At 37.3% G+C, this 27,042-nt stretch overlaps 3 protein-coding genes across 3 annotated transcripts; 2 read left to right on the forward strand and 1 right to left on the reverse strand.

Annotated features, from left to right (window-relative positions):
- Window positions 1–350: 350 nt before the first annotated feature.
- LOC102435349 (olfactory receptor 52A5-like) lies at window positions 351–911 on the forward strand. Its single transcript, XM_006094619.1, has one exon. The coding sequence runs from the start codon at window positions 351–353 to the stop codon at window positions 909–911; it is 561 nt and encodes a 186-aa protein (XP_006094681.1).
- A 5,491-nt stretch (window positions 912–6,402) lies between these two features.
- LOC102435655 (putative olfactory receptor 52P1) lies at window positions 6,403–7,356 on the reverse strand. The gene has a single exon (XM_006094620.1). The coding sequence runs from the start codon at window positions 7,354–7,356 to the stop codon at window positions 6,403–6,405; it is 954 nt and encodes a 317-aa protein (XP_006094682.1).
- Window positions 7,357–21,510: 14,154 nt separating this feature from the next.
- LOC102430637 (olfactory receptor 52A5-like) lies at window positions 21,511–22,461 on the forward strand. The gene has a single exon (XM_006094538.1). The coding sequence runs from the start codon at window positions 21,511–21,513 to the stop codon at window positions 22,459–22,461; it is 951 nt and encodes a 316-aa protein (XP_006094600.1).
- Window positions 22,462–27,042: the final 4,581 nt, after the last annotated feature.

Below are 27,042 nucleotides of genomic sequence, written 5' to 3' on the forward strand. Positions count from 1 at the left end.
ATTGATTTTTCAGCATCAATTGATATGATCATGTGGCTTTTGCCTTTTAATCTGTAGTTGTCTTTTTTTGTAGTGTCTTTATCTGGTTTTGAGATTAGGGTAATGCTGGCTTCATAAAAAGAGTTTGAAGTGTTCCTTCCTGTTGAATTTTTTGGAATAATCTGAGGATGATCAGTGTTACTTCTTCTTTGCATGTTTGCTAAATGTCCACCATGAAGCCATTGGATCAGGGATTTTGTTTGCTGGAAGTTTTTTTGATTACTGCTTCAATTTCATTGGTAATTATAGGTCTATTCAGGTTTTCTGATTCTTCCTGATTGAGTTTTGGAAGATTGTATTTTTCTAGGAATATGTACATTTTGTCTAGGTTTTTTACCCACCAACTTCTCACTCAGATTGGGGTTGGGGTGACACTCAGAGGAGCCCTTCTTGTGGCTCCATGTCTCATCCTCATCAAATGCCGGTTGAAGTATTACTGGACCACTGTGGTCTCCCATTCATACTGTGAGCACATGGCCATCGTGAAATTGGCAGCAGAAGATACTAGAATCAACAAGATCTATGGTCTGTTTGTGGCTTTCAGTGTACTTGGCTTTGATATAATCTTCATCACAGTATCCTACATTCAAATATTTATAACTGTCTTCAGTCTGCCTCAGAAGGAAGCCAGGCTGAAAGCCTTTAACACCTGCATTGCTCACATTTGTGTCTTCCTTGAGTTTTATCTCCTGGCTTTCTTCTCCTTCTTTACACACAGGTTTGGCTTCCACATTCCACCTTACATTCATATACTTTTGTCCAACCTTTACCTGCTTGTTCCAACTTTGCTCAATATTATTGTTTATGGTGTGAAGACCAAACAGATTCGAAATCGAGCATGCAAAATTTTCCACTCTAAGGATGCTTCCTGACTTTTTTTCTTATTTAATATCATACAAGATGCCTGGTGTATGAAATTTATGCACGGGTTGGGGGGTCCCGTAGCCTGGCCTGCACCCTCTCCAATCTGGCAGTCTGGATAGGGCCTAAACCGACAGTCGGACATCCCTCTCGCAATCCAGGACTTTTGGCTCCTAACTGCCTCTGCCTGCCTGTCTGATTGCCCCTAACTGTGCCCCTGATGGCCTGATTGCCACTAACCACCTCTGCCTGCCTGCCCGCCTGATCTCGCCCCTAACTATTTGCTGCCCCACTGGCCTGATCACCCTTAACTGACTCTGCCTGGGCCCCTGCCAACGTGTCTTTGTCTGGAAGGAAGTCGACATCTGGAAGATGTCTGGTGGATCCAGTCTAATTAGCATATTACCCTTTTATTAGTATAGATAAATAACACTCAGAGAAACCATTATTCTTAGCAAGATTCTGTGCTTTCTCTAGTTCATTGTGTGCAAAAAAAAAATAGTTTGCATTCAAGACACTAAGGCTCTAAATGCTATTTAAACAATTTCAGTTTTTTATGGATAAGTAATTAATTCATCAATAGATGCCATAAGAGACAGAAGAATCATAAAGACTTTTTATTCAGTCAGTGAAATTCTTTCCTCAATCTTTCAGTGAGAAAGGGTTTTAAAAACACACTAAATGTAATTGTTTAGCCTCTGATTCAAAATGTTGTTTGTGGTGTTCTTTAAAAACTGAATAAATCCAGTATGAACTTGAGAATTCTAATGATAATGTACTAACTTCTTTTTGTTTTATTTTGATTTCAGTAATTGCCTTCCTCTTTTTCCTCATTTTTCTTATTTTCGTTGTCATTCAATTGTGTGTGTCTGTGTGTGTGTGTGTGTGTGTGTGACTTACCTTATGGCATTAAAAATTGCTCCACTCTTATCTTGGATATTTCTTGAACTGGACCACAGATATGCTTGGTGCTTGCTACCTTTCTTTATGGTCTCTCTGCTGACAGAGCAAGGAATCTTGTGTGTACGCTAACCTAGGTAAGTGAACATATCAATAAATATTTCTATATATAACCATTTATATCTAAATTCAGCTAATTTTCAGTTCCTATTAATATCTGCCACTTTAATTCATTACCACCTGAACCTTTCTGGACTCTTCTTCTTGATTATCAGTAAATTTCTCCTTCAACAGTGAAACACCATCCTTCAACCATCTGTTAGCCATTTATTTCATTGGTAATTTCCAGTTTAAAGCCCCCTATGATATGATAGTCCTTTCCTCTGTGATAAAAACTTTGTCAACTAGAGTAAAGGGTTTATGGACAGCCCTTTTCCCTTTAGTTCCAACACTCTACTTATTTCCAAAGTTACTTAGATCAGTGCCTTTTCCCACCATCACCTTCAGGGAGGTTATTTCATTCATCTGCTATACAATCGGACTTTTTTTGTTATAGTCGGCCTCTCTCTGAGAACCCTCCAACATCCTCAATAATTGTATTTAATGGAAGGGCCACTCTGTGGTTTAAAGTTTTATGTTTTTCAAAAATGTATAAGGACATGTATTCACCATTACAGTCTCATACAAAATAGTTTCATCAATCTAAAAATCATATGAACTTCACCTATTCAACTAGTGAAGAAATGATTTGTAAAGGGACAGAGTAAATATTTTAAGCTTTTATGATCATGTGATCTTTGTCCTAATTGCCACTACAGCATGTTCTTGAATAATTTCATTTCATTCAACATAGTTTTATGAAGTGGATGAGATGCCATAGAAACTTAACTCTTGTTTTCATCAATTAGCCTAAGGTTAAAATTGGTTTCAATATATGTTGTTTCTGTAAAAGTTTCAAAACCTATCAATGATGTTAAATGAGGACTTACTGTATAGGGCAAAAGCTTCCATAAATTGATGGATAAGGTGGCACTCCAATCAGATTTTATTTTTTTAATATATTTTATTGATTTTTTTACTGAGTACTATAGGTTGTCCCATAGACCTGGCATGTTCATATTCTGTGTGATTGATCAAGAGTCTCCTGCACACCTCCTACTGGGGATGTGCCCGCAACCAAGGTACATGCCCTTGACTGGAATCGAACTTGGGACTTACTGTATAGGGCAAAAGCTTCCGTAAATTGATAGATAAGGTGACACTCAAATCAGATTTTATTCACAGAAAGAAGCCTCAAGCTGGTGTGGTCTGAGTACTATAGGTTGTCCCATAGACCTGACATGTTCATATTCTGTGTGATTGATCAAGAGTAACAATAGACTCTATAGGTGCAAAATAACATGTAGCCATTTAGTAAAATATTCAGGTTTTGAACTAGATTTATGACCTGGATCCAACGTTATTCATTGTGTACCAGTCTGTGTGGATATTTTCTCTAGTGTCATTACACTGTCCTTTATTTCCCAAGTTGACCAATGCCCTTCATAGTGTGACAGATTATATATCCTATTGAAAGTCCCTGCTGCTTTTCTAATTATATGTTTTTCCTTGAAGTTCTCTAATTGTATTTTTATGACACTACTGACTTCTGGATGTATGTTCAATTTTCTTACTTGACCTATTTACATCCATTGTGATGTTACCTGTACTTGGAAACCCTTGCACTGTTACCTGATAATATTACTATCGTTCTTTAAGACTGAACTTAGTTTTTCCTTGGTATCTCTTTAAACATGTTTAATTACTTTTTTTCTCAGACAGAGTATTATTTTGGTGTTCCATAATTATTTACACATTTAAAAAACTATAGTATATTACACTTATCTTTTTCTACATTTTCTACAATAGTTGCTGGATTATTTTTCTTTTCACTTAATTCCTTTACTTTTCCTACTCACTTTGTTTTTCATATGTTTTTACCATATATCTGACTTTTAATAAATACTGTATGACACTACTGCTTCTCTCTTGCTGATTTCAGTGACTTGGTAAGATAAGAAATTTAGTAGGATAATTTGGGTGAGTGAATAAGAGCAAAATGCTCACTTTTGGATATGTTAAATAAAGAAATAGGGTCTCTGGGTGGAGATAACTAGTCAGGAACTCAATTTAGACACCTGGAAAAATACCTTTGCTAATTTATTTTCATATTTCCCATGCCTATCATGGCATTGATACTGGTACATATGAAAGAAGGCTTTGTTGACCATTGTGATACTTGTGTTCCATTCATTCTCTCATTTAATCCTTACTCTGATTTTATAAAGTATAAAAAAATATTTTTTTTACATTCAATCTATGGTAAAAATCACAATTTACAAACTTAAAAATAAAATTCACCAGCTATTAGTGATGGAATCAATATTTGAACTTGACTTTTCTCTCCCTACATCTCTAGCTCTAAAATATCTGATAAGGCCTCTCAAGAAATAATCATTGAGGAAATGAATGAATTATATTAGTGTAAGGAAACACACTGCTATATAAAGCATATAAAAGTTAAATGGATACATATATAGTCAACAACAAACAAGAATATTTCCATAGCAAAAAAATAAAAACACACACAAAGAAATCACACACATAAAAAGACAGGTTTGAGGAATTAATTTATTTGAACACACACTAATGTTCTTTAAGTATTTGAAAAACACATATCAACTCTGGTCAAAATCATCAATTTCCAACTCAGTGAACTCTCACCCAATGAAATGAGCAAAATGTAAAAGGATATAATCCACAGATCATTTATACAGACGCCCAAAGTAGATTCCCCTGTGCTCCATACAAAATAAAATTAATATTATTAATTAAGAAAATAATTGTTTTCAAATGGAGCACTTAATGAATGTGACCAATAATTTATATCCTTCAAAAGGTATTGATTTCAGTAAGTAGGATTTTGTGTCTCTGGAAATTTCACATAAATTTTGAAATCATAGTAATAGTGATAAAAAGCTACTTTGACTGGACATTTATCAAGTAAGATAGAAGTAATCCCTGAAAATTATAATAAGGGGTTAAGGGAGATTAGAGAAAATCTACCACAATATCTAAAAAAAAATCAGATGTAGGAGAATAAAATATATTTTAAAAGAGTATTCGATATTCTTAAAGTGAATAAGTGTAAGACTTCCATCATGCTAGACAATATTGCAAGGTAAAAAGCATGTTTTCTGAAGCTAGAGTCCCTGGTTCAAATGCTACATTACTACTTCCTTGTGCCAGTTATATAACCCCTCTGTCTCAGTTTACTAATTGATACAGTGAGTATAATAAACACCGATCTCACTGTATAGTTTTTTGACTGAAGATGTAAATATGTGTAAAGTGTTCAGTAAACAAGCAAATACACAGTGATCATCATTTGAAAATTAAGTCATTATTACTATAATAAATCAAAAGAAACTTGAGAATAATCATTTTTACTTGAGAACTTTTAAACAGAGCATGGAACAAATAACAATGAAAACACACACCTGTTTGTATAAAATGCATTGTCCAGTGTATTGAGAAGCTTTAAATTGTGACAATAATTAGCCTAGTCATTCCACATTGAGGATATTGAAATGTTGTCAATAAATATAGAATCCTATATACTAAAGAGGTAATATGCAAACTGACCATCACTCCAACACACAAGATGGCTGCCCCCATTGGGACACAGGATGGCCACCACAAGATGGCCTGCAGGGGAGGGCTGTTGTGGGGGACCCAGGCCGGCAGGTGAGGGCAGTTAGGGGTGACCAGGCCAGCAGGGGAGGGCAGCTAAGGGCAATCGGGCTGGCATGGGAGCAGTTAGACATCAATCAGGCTGGCAGGGGAGTGGTTAGGGGGTGATTAGGCTGGCAGGCAGAAACGGTTAGGGGCAATTAGGCAGGAAGGCAGTGAGCAATTGGGAGCCTTTAATACAGTTCTTCATGTTGTGGTGAAGCCCCAACCATAAAATTATTTTCGTTGCCACTTCATAACTGTAATTTTCTACTGTTATGAATCATAATGTAAGTATCTGATATGCAGGATGTATTTAGGCAACCCATGTGAAAGGGTCGTTCGACCCCCAAATGGGTCGTGACCCACAGGTTGAGTACCACTGGGTTAGGGGCTATCAGGCAGGAAGTCAGGTGAGCGGTTAGGAGCCAGCAGTCCTGGATTGTGAAAGAGATGTCCGACTGCCCATTTAGGTGGGATCCGGCATAAATGGGTAGTCAGACATCCCTCAAGGGGGTCCCAGATTGGAGAGGGTGCAGGCTGGGCTGTGGGACACACACTCCCATGCAGAAATTTTGTGCACTGGGCCTCTAGTATGAAATAATAACAATAAATAACAATTGTTGCTAACAGTTATTGAAAGCTTCCAATAAGGAGGCAGTCCTTTATTTCTAAAAGAAAGAAAATATAAATTGCAGCATCAAATATCTCTGGTGAAAGACACAGCTGAATGGAGAAATAGCATGTTGGGGACAGGGTTGCAGGTATTGTTAATGCACTAGGACTTCATGAGACAGATTCTACCAACATGAGTTTGTATACATATATATTTCAGTTTTCAGAAATTTTCTTGTTTGGGAAGAAGAGACCCATCACTCGGTCACGAATCTGCTTGGTCTTGACACCATATACCAAGGGATTGACTGTAGGGGGTACCAGAAGGTACAAACTTGCAAAAATTATGTGGACGCTTGGAGGTACCTTCTTGCCAATGCGGTGAGTTAGGAAGCTAAATAGTGCAGGTGTGTAGAAGGCAAGAATAGTGCAGACATGGGCAGCACAGGTGCCCAGTGCTTTAGAGCGGGCATTCGGGGAAGAGAGCTGAAAGACAGCCTGGAGGATTTTGATATAGGATGTGGCTATGAGCCCTAGGTCCAATACCGTCACTGAAAGGGCCACTGAGATGCCATATGCTCTGTTAATGAGAGTGTTGGCACTGGCCAACTTCACCACAGACATGTGCTCACAATAGGTATGATTGATGACATTTTTGGTATAATATGGTAGCCTCTTAATGAGAAGAGGACAGGGCAAAACCATAAGTATGGCTCGGATCATGCTACCCAGACCCATTTTAATGACCAAGGTTGTTGTCAGGATGGTTGTATAACGCAGTGGGATGCAAATAGCTACATACCGATCAAAGGCCATGGCAACTAGGAGGGCTGACTCAATTATGCAAAATGTGTGAATTAAATACATTTGTGCTAGGCAGGTATTAAATTCAATCTCATGAGCTTCCAACCAGAAGATACCAAGCATCTTGGGGGCTACAGATAAGACAAGACTTATGTCCATCATTGCCAGCATGCACAGGAAGAAATACATAGGCTGGTGGAGGCTAGGCTCTAGTTTGATGGTAACAATGATTATGCTGTTCCCGAGCAGAGCCAGGACAAGCAGGAGGCAGACAGGGATGCCAATCCAGCAGTGAAAGTCTTGCAAACCAGGAATACCAACCAGGAAGAAAGAAGAGATGTAGTGATATGTAGAATTGTCTGCCATGTTAAAACTCAGTAAGTTGCATGCTCATGTACACAGTAGCCAGTTAATTCTCCGGTACAAGAAAGCAGTGTAACAGACTGATTCTTCTATGGCCCAGCAAATAGGAAATACAGACACATGATTTAATAGCCTATCTGGAGGGCAGACTCCTCCTAAACCTCTGTCAGTAATCAGTTATACCACTTCGCCATTCTAAATTGCAGCATCTTCACCTGCAAATAAGAAGACTGAGTTCACATCTTTAGATATTTTTTCCTATGTTTTGGAACTGTATTCAATTCTACACTGTAGTTTTTATTTCCCATTAGAATATCAGTTAGAAATATAATAGTTTAATTATTGTATCAAAGCCAACATGGATTCTATGAAATAAATAGTTTTAGAGAAAAACAAACAAACAAGTTATCCTTCAAAGAAATTGATATCAACTGTGGATACATATACATAAGCACACACACAATAAGTTACAGGTGTTTCAAGAATAATAATAGTATTCATTCATAGTGAGCATAGCAAAGTTATCAAGAATTTAGAATAAGATCTTCTAACCAAAAATATAGAATGTACTAATAAAAATTAAAGCCAATCCATGCTCTCTCATTGATCAAAGACAAATTTGTCCCTATTTTCAATGAATTCCTTAAGAAGACCTGAAGATATACAGCATAACATAATCATATATACAAAAATGGAATATATTATTTCTTCATGCTGTCAAATGATTTAAAGTTGCTGCAAATAATCCCAACAGTGTTAATAAGCCCACTGTATTTTCTGCAAAGCCCTGACTCCCAGCTGTAAGCATCACTCCTTCTGTCTCTAGCATCTTTCCTGACTAATAATATGAAGGACAAAGCAAGTGCAATTCAGCACTTTTGGTCTCAGTGGCAGGAGTAGTTCTTGTGACTCTTGTTCTGACCCTGTCCTTTTGTTTCGGTAACTGACCCCTATCATTCTTCCTAGCCTCCAGGTTCTTCCTAGTATCATAACTCTGGCATACGCACTTCACTCTTCTTAACATGCTTTTAAAATTACAATTGCTCCCAGCATCTCAATTTATGGTCCTGAATGCCACTGATGTGAAAACTCAAGATATATTGATAAATACTACTAATGTCAATGATTCCTTATGTAGATATCTAAATCTAAACAATATGTGTGTGTGTGGGGTGGTGGGGGAGTGGAATGATCTGCTTATGGTATACACATTCTACTATCAAACTGGTGCTATTCTAGGCCTATGTGAATAATATCTGAAGTGTTTCCTTGTTAAAAGTTAAAAAAATTTTCATATAATTCATAAAAATTAAGAACTTAAACTTCAGCCACAATAAAGAAACTCGGTGTTGTGGAAATTACTGCCTAAGGGGATGAAGTCTCTAACCCAAGACAAAGATAAGAATTTAGGACAAAACCTGCAAATAATGGACATTCAGAGTATAAAGAGGTTTTAAGTATTTATCAAACTCTTGCTGATTGCAAATTCTCAAATGATTGTTTTGCACTTGGAAATTTGGTTGGCCAAGTTCCATTCTTATATTTCCTTCTGGGAGAATCAAACATACAAAAGGCTATCCCACCTAAGATTACAAACAAGCATAATCACTCTAGGTAAATATATGTAAATATTTTAAAATCATCTTTTAGTTTTTTATAAACTAACTTACAAGATAGTAACATGTCATCTACACCAAGAGAAAAGAAGCACTTATGAGATCATAACATGTCATCTGTACCACGAGAAAAGCAATAAAGTGACTTCTTAACAATGGAAGCTTCCAGTCTGAGCCATAGAATGTGGCACAGAGAGGAAATTACGGAGAACTACCCCCAAATTATGGTCTGTTTGTACAGTTATCCCTATCACCTCAAAAGTTTTTTCTGTCTTCTCCCAGGCTTATTTTGAAAGAAATTTTGGAGAAATGCATTTGTTTCAATAAGGTTATTCTTTATAATATCTTCAGCAGTCTGCCAGGTAACCCAAATACCTGCCCAGACTTCTCTAATTTTCTATTAGCAATACCATTCCATCTGCTTCTGAACCATATAAGTGCCTTATTTCTTCTGACACCCTGAGCTTTGCTGTTTTGTCTGTTTCTGAGTCAGTCAGCATTTTCTCTTGCCTGTAATCTGCCACGTAAGAGTAGAGAACTGTATTGGAATACAGTGGTCTTTTCTTACATTCTCTTTTGAATACATTAATTATTTTATATTAAGGTATTGAAATAAGAACACATAAAAATACCCCAAACTAAATTCAGTAAGGTCTCCCATTCTTTTCCATACAAATATATCTTATTTGTTGGCAACAACAGATATTACCCAACCATTTGGAAATCTCAGAACTATCCTTGCCTTCTCTATTTCTACCACTCCAGTCAAGCAGCAATGGAGTCTTCATTTCCGTTAAAGGTCTTACCATGTGCTCGTCCTGTTTTCACTTGCATGTCATCGCCTTCATCAGACTGTGAATACACAAAGGAGGGCACTTAATCTCAGTAAACCCTCAGTGGATTCTGAAGGAAGATCTGATGTTTCTCTATGACCTCCACAGTCCCTCAAGAATTTCACAGATTTTTATCTTGCTCTCAAGGCTTCTGACCCACCAGCAATAACTTACTCATAGTCATTGCCTACCCTTCATTTATTTCAGCTCCTATCTTAGAATATGCCTTTTAAAATAGTTTCTGCTTATGAGTTACAATCTCACAATCCTTGACATATTGTTGGTAATGATTAAAAAATAAATATTAGTCTTTGAAAAATATCAAATTATAATTTCTGCTGAAGTATCTAAACCAATATGCATATCTTGGAATGGTTAAAAAATACGGCAGTGTAGCCATTGGTAGTGAGGACTCTGCGGTTAAGTTGGTAGTTATGGTTGCTTTCTAATAGGCTATTTCAATGTTCAGGAGATCCCTCTGGAAGGCTGATGGGTCTCAGAGGAGAAATAAGATTGAAGGGAAAAGACATCTGGGCCAAGATGAAGCACAAAGCAATAACAATGTCTCCCCATGGAAAACTGTACTTACATTGTAAACTTAAAAAGAAATGGTTAATGACTTCTCTTTGAGCTCTAACATGCAACAAGCTCAGAATTGTCACTCCTGTCCTGACACGGAAAAGCTAGGCAAACTGAATATCAATGACTTTTCTTAAAGCCTTCTCAGAAATGAGGTCACAGGGCAAATCATCCACCTCAAACATAGAGAGACCAGCACATCCAAGGAGGTACAGCTCACAGTATCCAGCTGCTTGGAGAAGAGATCACTTAAAGTTACAACAGTCAACACACTTCACTATGAAATCTGACAAGTTGCTGGGGGCTGCATTTAGATTATCATGAGCATGAGAAACTCTATTGTCTTCATTCAGAGGTGTCCCACATATTACATAGACTTTACTTCTAAAAACACCAACAGATTCACAGTTAGGATCAAAGAAATATCCCCTGTTGAAAGAGAAGTTAATGTGAAACTTTCTGAACCCTATGAATAAAAAAAAGCTTCGTCTCCAAGGGGAAAAGTCTTAGCTAGAGGGCAATACTGAGACCTTATCTCTTCTAACAGTCAAACATGTCAGCCCACTCCATTCCTTCTGAATCTCATTCTGGGGGATGCAGGGGGGGATATAGTCAATAGAGGATAGGTCATCAAAGAACTAGATTGGAACCACTGCATCCAAGGAAGGGAATATAGGGAAAGAGGGGAGGAGAGTAACACAAATCCTCTACCACCTCAACAAATCTTTAGTACAATGACAGTGGAATATATTAAAACATAAACTTCGCTGAGGAGCAGTAGAAAGTGAAATCCCAAAGCTAAGAATAGAGCCATAATAAGGACATTACTAACACATACATATAATTTGCCTTTTCCCCTGAGTTCATTAAGATTGCTTGATTATATTAAGCTGTCACCTATTTGACTATCATATGGGAGATTATGATTTTCTTTTATTTTGTTGATTATATTAGGGTTATATTGGTCATGAAATTATATAGGTTTCAGGTGTACAATTATAATGATAAAAGTGTAATATGCTAATTAGACCAGACTAGTTGTTGAGTGAATAGGGTACCATGCCTCAAAAGATAACAGATTGCTATAGAGTGGTTCAGAGCCATGGCCAATGGGACTCCTGATTCAATAACCTGAAATGTGTGGATGAGCCACATCTGGAAAAGGCAGGCATCAAAATTCGTATCTGGCAAGTGGAACCTAAAAATACCAAGCATCTTGGGGACAATGCTGGTACTAGGTGCAATGTCTGTGGCTCCCAATATGGCCAAGAGGCTCATGGAGACTGGGTTCAGATTTGATGGTGAGCGAAAGTTCCTATCAAAGCAATGAGGTACATAGCACAGAATAGAATCCCAAACCAGCACTGTATAGTTTCCAAGCCAGGGATCCCAGTAAAGGTCAGCACAGAGGGCATGAACATGGTGCCAATTGGAATAGGCATGGCAGGTCAGCGTCCTTCCTTGCAAAAGAGCCAAATTTGACAAACTGTGATTCTCTGTACTGGTCTGTGACCTATTCTCAACCAGTCACACAAATATTGAATGACAGAAATAGGAGAATCAACCTCAGCAGCTTATTTAGCATTTTTTAAATGAATGAGACAATGGACACTGGCCCAACAAAAAGTTTTCCCAGTATATACATTAGTAAAATCACCTGCCCACTCAGTGATACCCACATGCAAAGATGGAGTATGTGGACACCTATGCCTATGTTTGGGCCAACGTAATCAGGCTGCTTGGTGATGTTCTTCCTCCCCCATTCCATCTTCTCTTTCTTCTTCTACCTGTTCATGGAAATAAGAAAAAATAAAAAAATAAACAAACATTGAAATGATACTTTAGACATAGAAACACCAAAATCCACTATACCTTGAGCCCTGCTTTACTCTCCTCCTCACTTCTCTCTTTTTAGCATCACTTTAGACAAGCAGGGATGGGTATTTCTATACAACATACCAACATTTCTTTGATAAATTATTGATTGAAGGCTCTTTCTAGCATTGTGATTCCACCAATAAAACTACCTCTCCTTACCTTAAACTTCCTTCCCACCAAGGTATTTGCAAATATACCATTCATGCAGGGCCCAGACTCCATCAAGTTAGACATTGGCAGCTGTATAATTTTGTATATTTCCAAGGCAATTCTAATTCAGGAAACAAATCTTATATATAAACTAGTGCCTGGTGCACAAAATTCGTGCACATTAAAATTGGATTAATTAGAGGAAATATTTTGATATTGCTATTTGCCCTTTCTCTATAATAGAAGTGTCAGAGATAAAAGAAAATTAGTAAAATGTATATGAAAATCTCCCTTCTGTCAGAGTGTGGGTAGCATTGCAGGACCCAGAGGCAAGTCCCTGCCCACCCATGGAACCTCAAAATTACGTGAGACCCAGACACAACATGTCCCACCCCATTGGGGAAGATTCAGACCCAGCCGGCCCCACCTTTGTCAAGCCCCTCTGGGTGGGAGGTACAGACTCAGGTCCCTGGGCCTGGCACCAGGTGGGGGGGTGCAGTCTCAGGGCGCCTGTCAAGCCGTGCCAGGTGGTGGCCGAAGTCTGAGATCCCCCATCAAGTCCCGCCAGGTGGGGGCCGCAGCCTCAGGTCCCCCTTCAAACCCTGCCAGGCAGGGGGTGGGTCTGAAGTACCCCATCAAGCCCTGTCAGGTGACAATAAAAACAATAAAAAACAATCAAACAAAAGGAGGCTAAATAGCATGCTATTGAACAATGAATGGGTTATCAAAGAGATCAAAGAAGAAATAGAAAACACCCTGGAAACAAATGAAAATAAAAACACAACAATCAAAAATCTATAGGAGACAGTGAAACCAGTCCTGAGTAGGATATTCATAGCATTATAGGCCGACTTAAATGCCGCAGTCTTTTCGCAGCAAGGGTTCAGGAATCTGGAGAAGGGGCTGGACATAAATGGATAGAGACTAGACAAGAAATATAAATTTGGAAGGCATTGGGGGAACCAGATGGAAGCCAGTTCTCTAGTGGAGTGGCTCCCCAAATGTTGGGAACCAGGGCTTTTTACTCACACATTTTGCCCTTTAGCAAAGCAGATATTCATATCAAAGGTAAGGTTTGGTAAACAATAAAGGATTATTAGGTTAGGGGAATTGCCCTCAGCTGTTTGGCAGCAGATAATAATATGCTTAATAATAAGCCTTCTGATGAACTTCTCAGATTTATTATGCTAACTACTGTTCTTAGCCTCCAGCACTTCAAGAAACAAACAAACAAAAAAGCACTGGTAATGAGTTATCTAATCCTACCATTTAAAGCACTAAAAAGAGAGCAATAAGAAAAGCCAAGAGTAAGTAGAAGAAAGGAAATAATTAAGATCAGAGTGGAAATAAATGACAGGCTCACCAAGAAACAAAGATGGAGGACCCAAGTAAACAAAATAAAAAATGAAAGAGGGGAAGTAACAACCAACCCCACATAAATAAAAAGGATTATTAAAAAATACTATTAACAACCCTACTCCAAAAATCTGGACAACATAAACAAAATGTAGATATTCCTAGAAAAATACAATCTTCCTGACCAGTGAGGCTCAGTTGTTGAGTATCAACCTATGAACCAGGAGGTCACAGCTTGATTCCTGGTCAGGACACATGCCTGGGCATGATCCCCAGTGTAGAGTGTGCAAGAGGCAGTTGATCAATGATTCTCTCCTATCATTGATACTTCTCTCTCTCTCTTTCAAGGTAGAAAGGCTTTGAAAGATTTTCCAATTTCATTCCAGTGATCTTGAGTTCATCATAGGAGATACAATTATTAGATTTAGCACCTTAATATCATGAACTTTCTTTATGACTGTATCATCTCAAATTCGATGGAACTGCCTTGAAGATGGAGACACCACATGAATTACCTTTGTGTTTTCAGTGCTGTTTAAAAAATGATGGAGGTCTTATTAAAAAAAGCACAACTTCACCAACAGTGTCCTCTGTTGATGCTGTACTCTACCAAATTTCCTGCAAGGTCTTAACAACTCTAGTTCTCCAAAATCCACAGTATATTTTGTCAGAGACCAATTCCAGCATGACAGCAGGGCTGAATCTGGGAATGTCTGAAGGCATTTCCCCAAGCCTGAATTGGATATATTAAATTGATTTCTTGGCTACCAGACAGCTAAAGGGCATCTTAATCTACATGTTATTGCCTCCTACTGGCCAAACACCTGAACAGCCGTAGGATAATTCCCCCATTCTGACAGTGCTTTTGTATACCCATTGAAGTGTATATCTCTGCCTTGCCTCAGGACAAGTTGTGTTAATAAAAAGCATGGGGGGGGGGGGCGGGGAGAACCCCTGGGATTGGATAAAAAGTAAAATGATAGATACATGCTTAGTAGGTGCAGGAACAATTAACATGATGACAATGAAGGAATTTGTGTTATCTCTCCTGGTGCCGGGCACATTAGGTTTTGCCCCAAGGGGTCCAGAAAAAGGGAAGTTACTAGGTGTACCAGTTAATAATTTGGATTTTTTCAATAGATGGAGTTACACATATGTTGATATATATGTGATTTGATATGTATGCTATTTTGTTGTATTGACAGCAAGTTTCAAAACTTTATATGTCAAATTTGCTGAAGGTGTTAACATCATAGATATTTTTACGCTTAAAAATGTTGAATTTCATGCCAAAAAAAAGAGCATTTGTGGGAAGTTTTAATTCATTACTTTATTTTGAAGAAAAACTTATTGTATACTTCGGGAAGCTTATGTGAACATGCTCCATCTCAAGATACTTGCGAACAATGGTTTAAATGCTTTAAAAATGATGATTTCGATGTGAAAGACAAAGAACATGCAGGTCAACCGAAAAAATTTGAAGACCAACAGTTACAAGCATTATTGGATGAAGATGCATGTTAAACTCAAGAACAACTTGCAGGAAGATTAAAAGTTGCTCAGCAAACAATTTCTGATCATTTCCAAGCAATGGGAAAGATTTTAAAGAAAGGAAAATGGGTGCCACATCAACTGAATGAAAGACAAGTGGAAAACTGAAAAGTCATCAGTAAAATGTTGCTTCAACAGCACGAAAGAATATCTTTTTTGCATCGAATTGTGACTGGTGATGAAAAACGGATTTATTTTGAGAATCCCAAATGCACAAAATCATGGGTTGATCCAGGTCAACCATCAGCATCGACTGCAAGGCCATATCACTTCGGAAAGAAGACAATGCTCTGCGTTTGGTGGGATCAGGAAGGTGTGGTGTATTATGAGCTTCTAAAAACCAGGTGAAACCATTAATACTGATCGCTACCGACAACAAATAATCAATTTGAACCTCGCTTTGATCATGAAATGACCAGAATGTGTCAGAAGATATGGCAAAGTAAATTTGCTTCATGATAATGCACCATCACACACTTCAAAACCAGTTAAAGACACGTTAAAAGATCTTGCCTGGGAAGTATTAACCCACCAGCCGTATTCACCTGACCTTGCTCCTTCAGATTACCACTTGTTCTGATCGATGGCACACACACTTTCTGAGCAGCACTTCAAAACATACGAAGAAGTGGAAAATTGGGTCTCTGAATGGTTTGCCTCAAAAGTTCTACTGGGACAGTATCCACAAATTACCTGAAAGATGGAGGAAATGTGTAGCTAGTGATGGAAATTACTTTGAATAAAGCACTTTTGATGTTTCTCTTGAAGAAAAAAAAAAAAAAAAAAGCATGGGTCCCGGGACGAGGAGACCTTAGACTTTAAGACCTGAGACCTTAGAACTTAGCTCCTTTAGCTAAGCTCCTCTGACACCCTAATGCCTTTCACAATTATGTTTCGTCTCTGGACTATTTAATCTATGAACAGCCTTCTCCAGATTCCTGAACGCGTCTTGATGCTGAGACAATAACCCCAACATATTTGCCAATATCACAATACCTACAAGAATAATCTTGCTAGCCCAGAACTGTACCTACTGCCTCAACTGGGTTGTCATGTGCATTATGATGGCATAATTTTATTGATTTCAGAGAGGAAGGGAGAGGGAGAGAGAGAGAGAAACATCAATGATGAGAATCATTGAACAACTGCCTCCTGCATGCCCCCACACTGGGGATGGAGCACACAACCCAAGCATATACCTTGACCAGGAATAGAACTGTGACCTCCTGGTTCATAGATAGTTGCTCAACCACTGAGCCACGCCAGGCGAGCAATTTTGGACATTTTGAATAGAATCAGTTATCACTTAGTTTTCTTAGTTTTAGTCATCTATATTTAAATAGCATCTTACCAAAATATTACAACGTTATATTTTATTTTTCATTTATACAAAATTATGCCTAAAAACAATAATCAAATAAAGCCATGGCCTGAACTTCCACTTTCCCAAATGTTCAACATGGTAAACAAATTTTCATTGGCCTTTAGTGAAATAAAAGTGCAAATGAATTAATTTTTGTTTCTATGTATGCTAAAAATCCAGCTATTTATTCATATTTTAAAATAATTTTCTATATTTATTAAAATTTTCAAATTGATACTTGACTTTTCTTGAAATGCAAAGTCAGAGTGTCAAATAGTAACATTAGAAAGTAATGAAGTGCCTAGAAAATTAAAGATTTGGAATGAAATATACATATTTCCTATCACTTATTTGATTCTATATTTCATTCACTTTCTTAACTATATATTATAGTTTAACAGTTTTAAGAATAATTATTTCCATAAAAGATAGAAAAGTTGTTTACCGATTTAAACAGAAAAAAAATTGATGGGGTCTATATAGGTATCTCAAAAGTGTTTGGATGATCTCTTATTAGGGAGGGTGCTCTACTTCCATTTCTTTCTTTCAGCTTCATGAACTTAAATCATGAGCCTCTGAGTATACTGGGAATAAGGTACTGGAATTCATACTTGCTTCTTTTCCCCAATATTTGTACCTTCATCTTTACAAGCTATTGAAAGCTGGAAAAAAAATTTATTGTATATGACATGACATGTTCTCTATTAACTCCATTCCTCAGGAGAATTGCATCATAGTCTTGCCCAACTGCTGACATTATATTTGTCCCCTATTTGTCTCATTGAAAACCATTTCTTTATAACTGCACATATAGTTACATTAGCATGTCAATGTAGGCACATAAAAAGACTGAAGAATTGAGCTTGTGAGTATATATTTTTCTAGGCATTTCTGGGATCAACACAGAGAAATGTTAGAAAGGATCTATGGGGACTGTGGGAAATTGCACCCTATAATTATACATGAGGGGTTACTCTTATAAAATGCTAAAAGGAGAATGATACTTAGGTTGTCAGGATTTCACCTAAGACATGAGAGGATAAACAAGTAGTACTGAGTTCCTCTTGGTCTAGTTAGCACTTTTACCATTTTTACCTTGTCATATGTGGTGAATCTCTTTAGATCTTTAACTACAGCAAGCATATCTCCTGATTTAGGTGAGTATTTGAATATAATACCAAAAGATAAACAGAGGAAGCTTATATGTTAAGATACTCAGATTCTTAGCATTTTCCCTAGACTTATTCTTCACTTTTGCTAATCTCCACACTCCTCCATGCAAATATACACCTGAAAACAGGGCAAGTGAATTTGTGTCTGCATTAAGTTTTATGCATTTTTCATATTAAACAGTTATAGAGAAAATAAAATATTAATTTCAAGTAGGTGTATTTAGTAGTCATATATTGAGGACAGAAAAATATTTTTGTCTAGAATATTAGGAGATTCTTTATACAGAAGGTAATGTTTTTACTACTTGTCCCTGCTCCCAGAAGTAGAGACACTTCACCAAGATGGAACTGTTTAGAAGGCAGTTTAGTGTATGTGTCCCATGTTCAGGTTAGATTTATGTAGAGGCAATATTTACTTACTCTTAAGCAGTGGTTAGTGACACTATGGACTGGGCAATACTGCCGGGCAGGGGATATATAAAATGAGTGTAAAGAGAACCATGTAGAGGAACATAGTCCTTAATGGAATTCACAGCATCAGCAGTGTAAAGGGAGTCAGAGCGACAAATGAATTCTTTTGATACAGGAAGAAAAACAGGATAAAGTGTTATTATAGAAACAAAACATGAGTTTTATAAAGAAAATTATGTGGAGTTCCTCACAAATATCAACTTAGAAGAGACCTTTAAACAGTTCATTTTGTTTGGATAGAATTTCAATTTGATTTTTTTTCAGAATAATAATGTTTAAAAAGATGTGGATGCAAATGCTTATGGCAATGTTTTGAAAAATCTCTTAAACTGATTAACAAAACACTGCAAATTATTACTCAGGATTATAGAGGCAATTAATTAAAATGACATAGAAAATATTACCAAGAGGAAATGACAGTACCTATTATAAGAAAATGTGTTTAAAGCTGAAACATATTTTATCATAAAGGAAATAATTAGTAATTGAGTGTATGATGAAAATGCAGGTTTTTTGGGGGGGGGAAGTAATAAGTTCATAGAGTAGGAATAGGAAATCATAAGTAGATATCAGAACTTAATTAGGGAAATTAGCTTAAAGAGGCTCCATTCCTACTGAGGTGAAGAATGGCAAAGAGAAAAAATATGAGTTAGTAAAATTGTAACAAATATATCTGCTAAAGATAAATTATTATAGAGTGAAAAAAGGGAGAAATGTATGAATAGAAATAACTAGAAATCAGCCATGGAACTCAGAGCTGCATAATTTTTAGTGGCAACCTTTCCAGAATGGTGATATTTTTCTAACATTATTTAGTTTATTTGTTGGATAAAATAAATGTATAGATTATAATGTGAGGTTTTCAGACACTTGCTGGTAAATAATTAAAGGAAAAAGGACATTGTGTCAGGTGGTCAAGGAGTAGTTAATGTGTTACAATGAATAAGAGTTAGAAAAGAATGTGAATCAGGAAAAATGTGAATCAGGTAGCAATGATAAACTAAGAGAATATGGGTCTCACATGAAGAACTTCAGTGAAGGTGTGAGGAGCTGAAAATAAGAATTAATAAGGGAGAGGTAAATGGCTAGAGAGCTTGATGTGTTCTTTCGCTAGTGAAGATGAGGGGTGATTCAGAAAACAAGCAAACAAACAAATAACCTGTTGAATTTATAGCGCTATGAGGCTAAGGGAGCAATGTAGTAGACCACATTTTTGGCTCATTTACAATTGGATATCTATGATGCCTGAAACTAATTTTGCACAACCCTATTGAAGAAAGAGAGTCTGTGACCACCCAACATAAGTAAAAAGTGAACACCAAACTGGGTGGAATTACAGAGTGCTAGGAGGCATTTGTAGGATAGTTATTTAATAGATCTCTCCAAACCATTTTATAAAAATACAAACTGGCTCCTCAGATGTGTACCTCTTGGTGGGATTGATTGCAAACAAAGCCAAGTGGTCAAAAGTAAATGTCCTTTAAAGAACACTATGAATTACAAGGCTTTTGAGCTCTGTCCAAGTATATGATTCTAGGATACTGGGGGATAATAAATCTTCATCAGAGGAGAAATCAGCTTTCTCTTTGGTATTAAGTCATCCTCAGAAGAAAGCTTCCTTCAGGTTGTGTTGACTCTTGTTTGATGTGGTCACAGACCCACTCTGGCTCTGTCATAGCTGATAGAGACTATCAAAGACAGTGATCAGCAGGTGTGAAAAATTCAAGATGGACAAGACCATTTACCTGGAAACAAAATTTTTTCTTCTCACTTTGAAGAGAATCAAGAATCAGTACATGTTACTGATAATTCAAATGAGCCTGACTGGACAAATTTTCTAAATACGGATATGTGTGTGTGTGTGTGTGTGTGTGTGTGTGTGTGTTTGTTTGTGATGAGAGGGTAATTGAATAATCATGTTTAGGAGGTAAGAGTTAGTGAGAGGAATAGCAAATGTCTCAAATACAAGAATAATTATATCAATCCAGAGAGTTAAATAGGATTGTCCATGTAGATTCAAGGAATATATGAGAGCTAAACTGATAGGAGGACAACTAATTAGTGATTACATATTATTTGCATCCTGGATTACTCAGTAATCACTTAAACAATTGCTTACAACAGCAGAGAAGTGAGATTTTCAATGTATTGATTCTTCAAAACTGAAATAATCTTAAAGGAAACCATTTAACTTTTGCATATATGTGCAGTTAATGTCCTATTATGAAAATATCCATTCAGACTTAGATTCATATTTTTGTTGAATTCAAGAAACAAGCAGATATTTGTTTCATGTATCTTCATCTTGCCTTATAGCCTTTCTGAGTAGAGGCCCTTGGAGTAGAATTAAATGGATTTAGAAAAATAACCAAAAAAGTTATTGCAAATATAAAAAATGTTTTTATCACACAGCAAGATCATTATTAGCTTTGAAACATAGACTCTGGAAGCATGATATAGTGTAATCATAAGACCAAATATTCTTGTGTAAAATTGAAGTGCAAAATAGTCAAATGAGTTCAGCTTCATGTTTTGATAATTTCTGTAGCTTAGCTGTTTGTTTATCCAGACCCTGCACAGAGCCCCAGCTATAGAAGATACCCAATAAAAGAATATGGACTTTAATTTGTATTAGTTGTGTGTCTAATTTCAATATGTGAGAGAAAAGTAAACTTCCAAGGAATTGTACTAATGCTTAAATATGAGAATTGCCAGCAAATATATATTTGGTTCATAGACTACTCATCCATAGCCGAATAAATGGAAACAGAGTTGTTTAATAGTATCTAAAGGTGCTTGTAAAATATATTAAAATATAATATTTATTTTAATCAGAAATCAAATCATAAACTGAACAAATATAATTAGTATTTAATATTGCAGAGTATATTTGACATTTCATATTCTTGGTTTTGATGTTTACTGATTTATTCTAGTAAAATAATATTAAATAATATTAGCTTTTGTATACATATGAAAAATAGAGATATTATTAATTAAGCAGGTTGTGATAAAAAAAACTTTCTAGGTAAAAAACTGAAACAAATTTTAATATATGGTTGTTTCTATTAGGTAAAATATTTTCCAGTTCAGATTTTGCAGAAATCTAGGTGAGAACAGAAAATAGAAGAGAGATAATACACTGACACCTTGAATCAGAAGTTCTAAAGCAGGGAGTCTAAGCCATCATGTTCAAGCTCAATGGCACAGTCTTCATGCCCTCGATGCTGACACTGGTGGGGATCCCTGGTCTGGAGTCTGTTCAGGCCTGGATTGGCATCCCTTTCTGTGCCATGTACATCGTTGCTCTGTTTGGGAATTCTCTGATCCTGGTCATCATCAAATCTGAACGCAGCCTCCACGAGCCCATGTATCTCTTCCTGGCAATGCTTGGAGCCACAGACATTGCTCTCAGTACCTGCATCCTGCCAAAAATGCTAGGAATATTCTGGTTTCATCTGCCCAAGATACACTTTGATGCCTGTCTGTTACAAATGTGGCTTATTCACACGTTCCAGTCCATTGAGTCAGGTATTCTGCTGGCCATGGCCCTGGACCGCTATGTGGCAATCTGTGATCCCCTGAGACATGCAACCATTTTTACCCACCAACTGCTCACTCAGATTGGGGTTGGGGTGACACTCAGAGGAGCCCTTCTTGTGGCTCCATGTCTCATCCTCATCAAATGCCGGTTGAAGTATTACTGGACCACTGTGGTCTCCCATTCATACTGTGAGCACATGGCCATCGTGAAATTGGCAGCAGAAGATACTAGAATCAACAAGATCTATGGTCTGTTTGTGGCTTTCACTATACTTGGCTTTGATATAATCTTCATCACAGTATCCTACATTCAAATATTTGTAACTGTCTTCAGTCTGCCTCAGAAGGAAGCCAGGCTGAAAGCCTTTAACACCTGCATTGCCCACATTTGTGTCTTCCTTGAGTTTTATCTCCTGGCTTTCTTCTCCTTCTTTACACACAGGTTTGGCTTCCACATTCCACCTTACATTCATATTCTTCTGTCCAACCTTTACCTGCTTGTCCCACCATTGCTCAATCCTATTGTGTATGGTGTGAAGACCAAACAGATTCGAGACCGAGTGTCTCACATTTTTCATTCTAAGAATGCCTCTTGATTTCTTATTAATCTTTTTTCAAATTTTACATAAGAAACACTAGGTTTTTTGTGAGATTCTGTCCTTTAGATAGTTTATTATATGTTAAAATCTAAAGTTCTAGGTTTCCTTTAGAGACAGAAAGGATTTGATTCCTTAAATAATTTCTTTTGTTATAAATTGAGATTTGGAGCATATGTTTAGCCAAAGATGACATAAGAAATTATGAATACCTGTTTGTAGTTAAATCAGCTTTTAGTAAAGTACATTCTGTAAAAGCACAACTAAATATTAATGTTTTAGCCTCTGTTTAAAAATATCAAATGACAATTAGAAGGAAAAAGGTGGCCAAATTGGCTAATGTGTTGTGCACCTACTCCTGTGTCCATCCTGGAAAAGCAACTAAATTGGAGATCATCCACCCAGTATTAACAAGTTAGATTAACAAGCTGAGAAGACAATTTGCAACCAGGAGGGGCAGAGGACACCTGGAGAATGGTAGGAAAGGGGATCTGGGCTAGAGAGTGATACACAACCAGTGGGCTGAGAGGGTGAGGAGGAAGCTGCACTGCACTGAAGCCCCTTCCCTTGGGGACAGGTGTAACATTCAACTGTGGGGAGGAAAAGTCACAGGGCTGCTTACAGCTGGGGAATCTAGATCTAAGACCATAGATGAGAAAGGCTGTGTTCAGAAAGGCGGCCTGATAAATGGCCAGAGTAGTGCAGTGCTGGCAGGAGAGAAACCAGCAGTTTTCTGGTTGTTTTGCCTTTGTTTTGTCTTTGCTTTCTGCTAAACCCAGTTTATAGGACCTTTCAATTACAAACACTCACCTGAGGCTGTGGCATAGATCGAGGCACATATTTGTGGAGCCTGAGAAGAGGCTGTGGAGGGAAGTAGGACAGGGAGACATGACCAGAAATCCAGCGTTGGGATACTTGTAAACTTCCAAACCTAAGTGGCCATTTTTCTGCTGAAGAGCCAGCTCCTCCCAGTAGCCTCAAGACAGGTAATACAGCCTATCATCCTCCCCACCCACCTCATACCTCCATTTGAACTACACAAAGGGAACAAAGGCTCTGAATAGCCTCAAAGAGCTCTCAGTGGCTGGGTTGGAAGAGAGGCCAGTTCAGCCCCAGTATTCTGGAAACCAGACTGATTGACAACTCCAGGTTGCCAGCCAATGCCATTAGTCTCCATACAAAGAACTCTGACCAAATAAGGACAGAGTAATACTTTGGGCCATTGCAGAAGAGTAGCTCTGGGTTAGGGAAGAAATAACTATCTGATTCTCAGAGAGCGAAACAGCATCACCCCCACCTAAAGCCCTGTAGGAAACAGAAGCTTGAGTGATTAAGATTGACAGCTAGCAGACAGGCAAAGTGCGAAGATTGGTCCTGCCTGCTTGCAGCCAAGGCCTGTGGAGACAGGCAGGAACAGAGGAGTGGAGCTTCAGCACTGTGCTAAATGCCAGACAGTTCCTAACTACAGGAGGCCCAGAATTGGCAGACAAAACAGAAAAAAAGGGTCCTAAACCCGTGACCATGAGGCATTAAAAGTTGGCTGAAGTGAACGACACTTCACATTTTTAATTTTTAAAATTAATTTATTCTTTAATTTTTCTAGTATTATTTTTTCTTTATTCGATTTTTATTTTTATTGCTATTTTATTTTATCTTCTTCTTTTTCATTTTTTTCCCATCTTTCTGTTTCTTGCTTCTCCCTTTTCCAGCCTATTTTTTTCTTTTCCTGTCCCCATTTTAGTTTTTATCTCTTTCTTTTTACTTCTTGTTGAAAATTGATCTTCTTTATCTGCTGTATTATTATTATTGTAGTCTCTGTTGGCTTATTCAAATATCTAATTTATTCCACCCTGCTACTACTCCATCCACCCTTCTCTTTTCTCTTTCTTTGCTGGTCAAACATTTTTGTCTCTCCTATCTTGCTCTTTTCTTCTCCTAATTTTTAAATTAATTTCAATACCTAAATTAAAGCCGATATGCTATCTCCTTTATTCTCTTTTTCAATAAATAAATAAATAAATTTAAAAATTTTAAAACTATGTTTTATTTATTTATTTATTTTTGCTTTTGTTTTTTCCTTCTTTATCCACTCATTCTTTTTTTTACCACCTCTATACTAAACTGTGTCCATCCACTATTAATCCAATTCCTTAACCTTTTTTTCTGTATTTAACCTCAGCCTCTATAGATTCTGCCCCTCACCCTTTTTCTGTGTGTGTGTTTTTTTTTTTTGCATGTGCTTTTTGGTTTATTTTTTGTTTTGTGGTGTTTTCTCCCCATATTCCTTTCTTTTTCTTTCTTTCAATTTTTGATTTTCTTGACATCATTTTTGTTCTCTTTTCTGTCTTCTAATTCTCTTTTCTCTGGTGTAACTTTTATTGAGGTTATAAATGTCTTGTGTATATTCATGTTCTGTTACTTTTGTGTCGTGTATTGTCGTATTGCATTTTGTGCTGTTCAGTCAGCCTCTCCACAATGGTTGTCATGGTGTGATAGGGAGCGATCCACATAATGACACCCTGAGAGGAGACTCCACCCAGTAATGGGCTAATAACATTCAAGACCCAACAACATCAAAAGAACCCAACTATCTCAAGTAGGGGGCATTACTAGATACCCAGCCCAGAAGACCTGAGATACTGCATCACTGTACTGAACAAAACATATACTACATAAGACAAATTCAAAAAATCTGGGTGGCATAGCAGTTTGTTCTAATACATAGAAACAACCACAAAGAAACAGTAGAAATGTGGAGACAAAGAAACAACCCCCATATGAACGAAAATGAGGAATCACTAGAGAAGGAAATAAATTAAATGGAGGCAAGCAATCTGTCAGAGAAAGAATTCAGAGTAATGGTTATAAGGATGCTCAATAGGCTGGATGATAAATTCCCCAACATGTGTAAGAATCAAGGGATGAAGAAAAAAATTCAGGCAAATGGAAATGAAAAAAAAAGCTGGGGTATTAAAATTTATATTTGACAAAATTGGTCTCAAAGTGAAGGCTATAACAAGAGATAAGGAAGGTGAAAGGGCGAGGGCTAGGCCCTCCACCTTGCCCCAGGGTAAGGGCTACGTCCTCCATCTTACCTTGGCCACGTGCTTGGCAAGAGGGTTCTTCCCGGAAGTCTAAGACTCTGCTAGCCACACCCAGGAACAAGACATCGACTTGCGCAATCGGCAGAGCACAGTCCTTTCTCCTCCCCTTACTCCAACCCCCCCTTTCAAACCCGTCTCTAGGCGGGGTTCTGTCTCTCAGCCACTTGGTTTTGCCGTTGTGTCGGTGAGTCTGGTGGATGGGGAGCTCAAGCTAGCTTGAAATACAGATTCTTATGCTTTTGCATCGGATTGGCTGGCTCCCTGATGTGGTTTCTTGGGAATCTTGAAATCTGGGCATAACAGAAGGCAGCTTCATAATACTAAAGGGATCGATTCAAAAAGAGGACATAACTCTGTTAAACATATATGCACCCAATACAGGAGATCCAAATACATTAAAAAACAAACAAACAAAAAAAAAAAACTTCTGGAAGATATCTAAGGAGAGATATCTAATAGCAATATGATCATTATAGGGGACTTTATTACCCCACTGTCATCTATGGATAAATCCTCTAGACAAAAATTCAGCAAAAAAGACAAACAAAAAAACCCCCACAAAACAAAACGGCAATCCTAAATGACTCACTAGACCACATGAATTTAATTGACATCTTTAGAACATTTCACCCTAAAGCCATGGAACATACATTCTTCAAGTACACATGGGATATTTTCAAAGATAGACCAGATATTAGGGCACAGGCTAAGTGTCTACAAATTCAAGAATATTGAAATTATACCAAGCATGTTCTCAGATCAGAATGGCATATAATTGGAAATCAATGACAATAAAAACAATAAAAAACAATCAAACAAAAGGAGGCTAAATAGCATGCTATTGAACAATAAATGGGTTATCAAAGAGATCAAAGAAGAAATAGAAAATATCCTAGAAACAAATGAAAATGAAAAAACACAATAAAAAATCTATAGGATACAATGAAAGCAGTCCTGAGAGGGACATTCATAGCACTATAGGCCTACTTAAATGCTGCAGTCTTTTCATAGCAAGGGTTTAGGAATCTGGAGAAGGGGCTGTGACATAAATGGATAGAGATTAGACAAGAAAAATAAATTTGGAAGGCATTAGGGGAACCAGACGGAAACCAGCTCTCTAGTGGAGTGGCTCCCCGAATGTCCAGAACCACAGTTTTTTATTTTGCCCTTTAGCAAAGCAGATATACATATCAAAGGTAAGGTTTGGTAAACAATAAAGGATTATCAGGTTAGGGGAATTGCCCTCAGCTGTTTGGCAGCAGGTAATAATATGCAGATCTTCAGCCTTGCTGAAGATGTCCATCAGCCTTCTGATGAACTTCTCGCATTTATTATGCTAAATACTGTCCTTAGCTCCCAGCATATCCCCCTTTTTTGTTTTAATAAATTTAACAAGAATGTATGCCATCTGCAGAGCTCGGGTCTTTTTAAGATTTTTAAATTCAATTCAAAGGATTGAGTTCTTTTATGTCCTTTT

The sequence above is a fragment of the Myotis lucifugus genome, unplaced genomic scaffold, assembly GCF_000147115.1.
Source record: "Myotis lucifugus unplaced genomic scaffold, Myoluc2.0 scaffold_138, whole genome shotgun sequence".
NCBI lineage: Eukaryota > Metazoa > Chordata > Mammalia > Chiroptera > Vespertilionidae > Myotis > Myotis lucifugus.

Coding starts and splice junctions, on each gene's coding strand:
- LOC102435349 (XM_006094619.1), top strand. CDS start 351: ATGTACATTTTGTCTAGGTTTTTTACCCACCAACTTCTCACTCAGATT.
- LOC102430637 (XM_006094538.1), top strand. CDS start 21,511: ATGTTCAAGCTCAATGGCACAGTCTTCATGCCCTCGATGCTGACACTG.
- LOC102435655 (XM_006094620.1), bottom strand. CDS start 7,356: ATGGCAGACAATTCTACATATCACTACATCTCTTCTTTCTTCCTGGTT.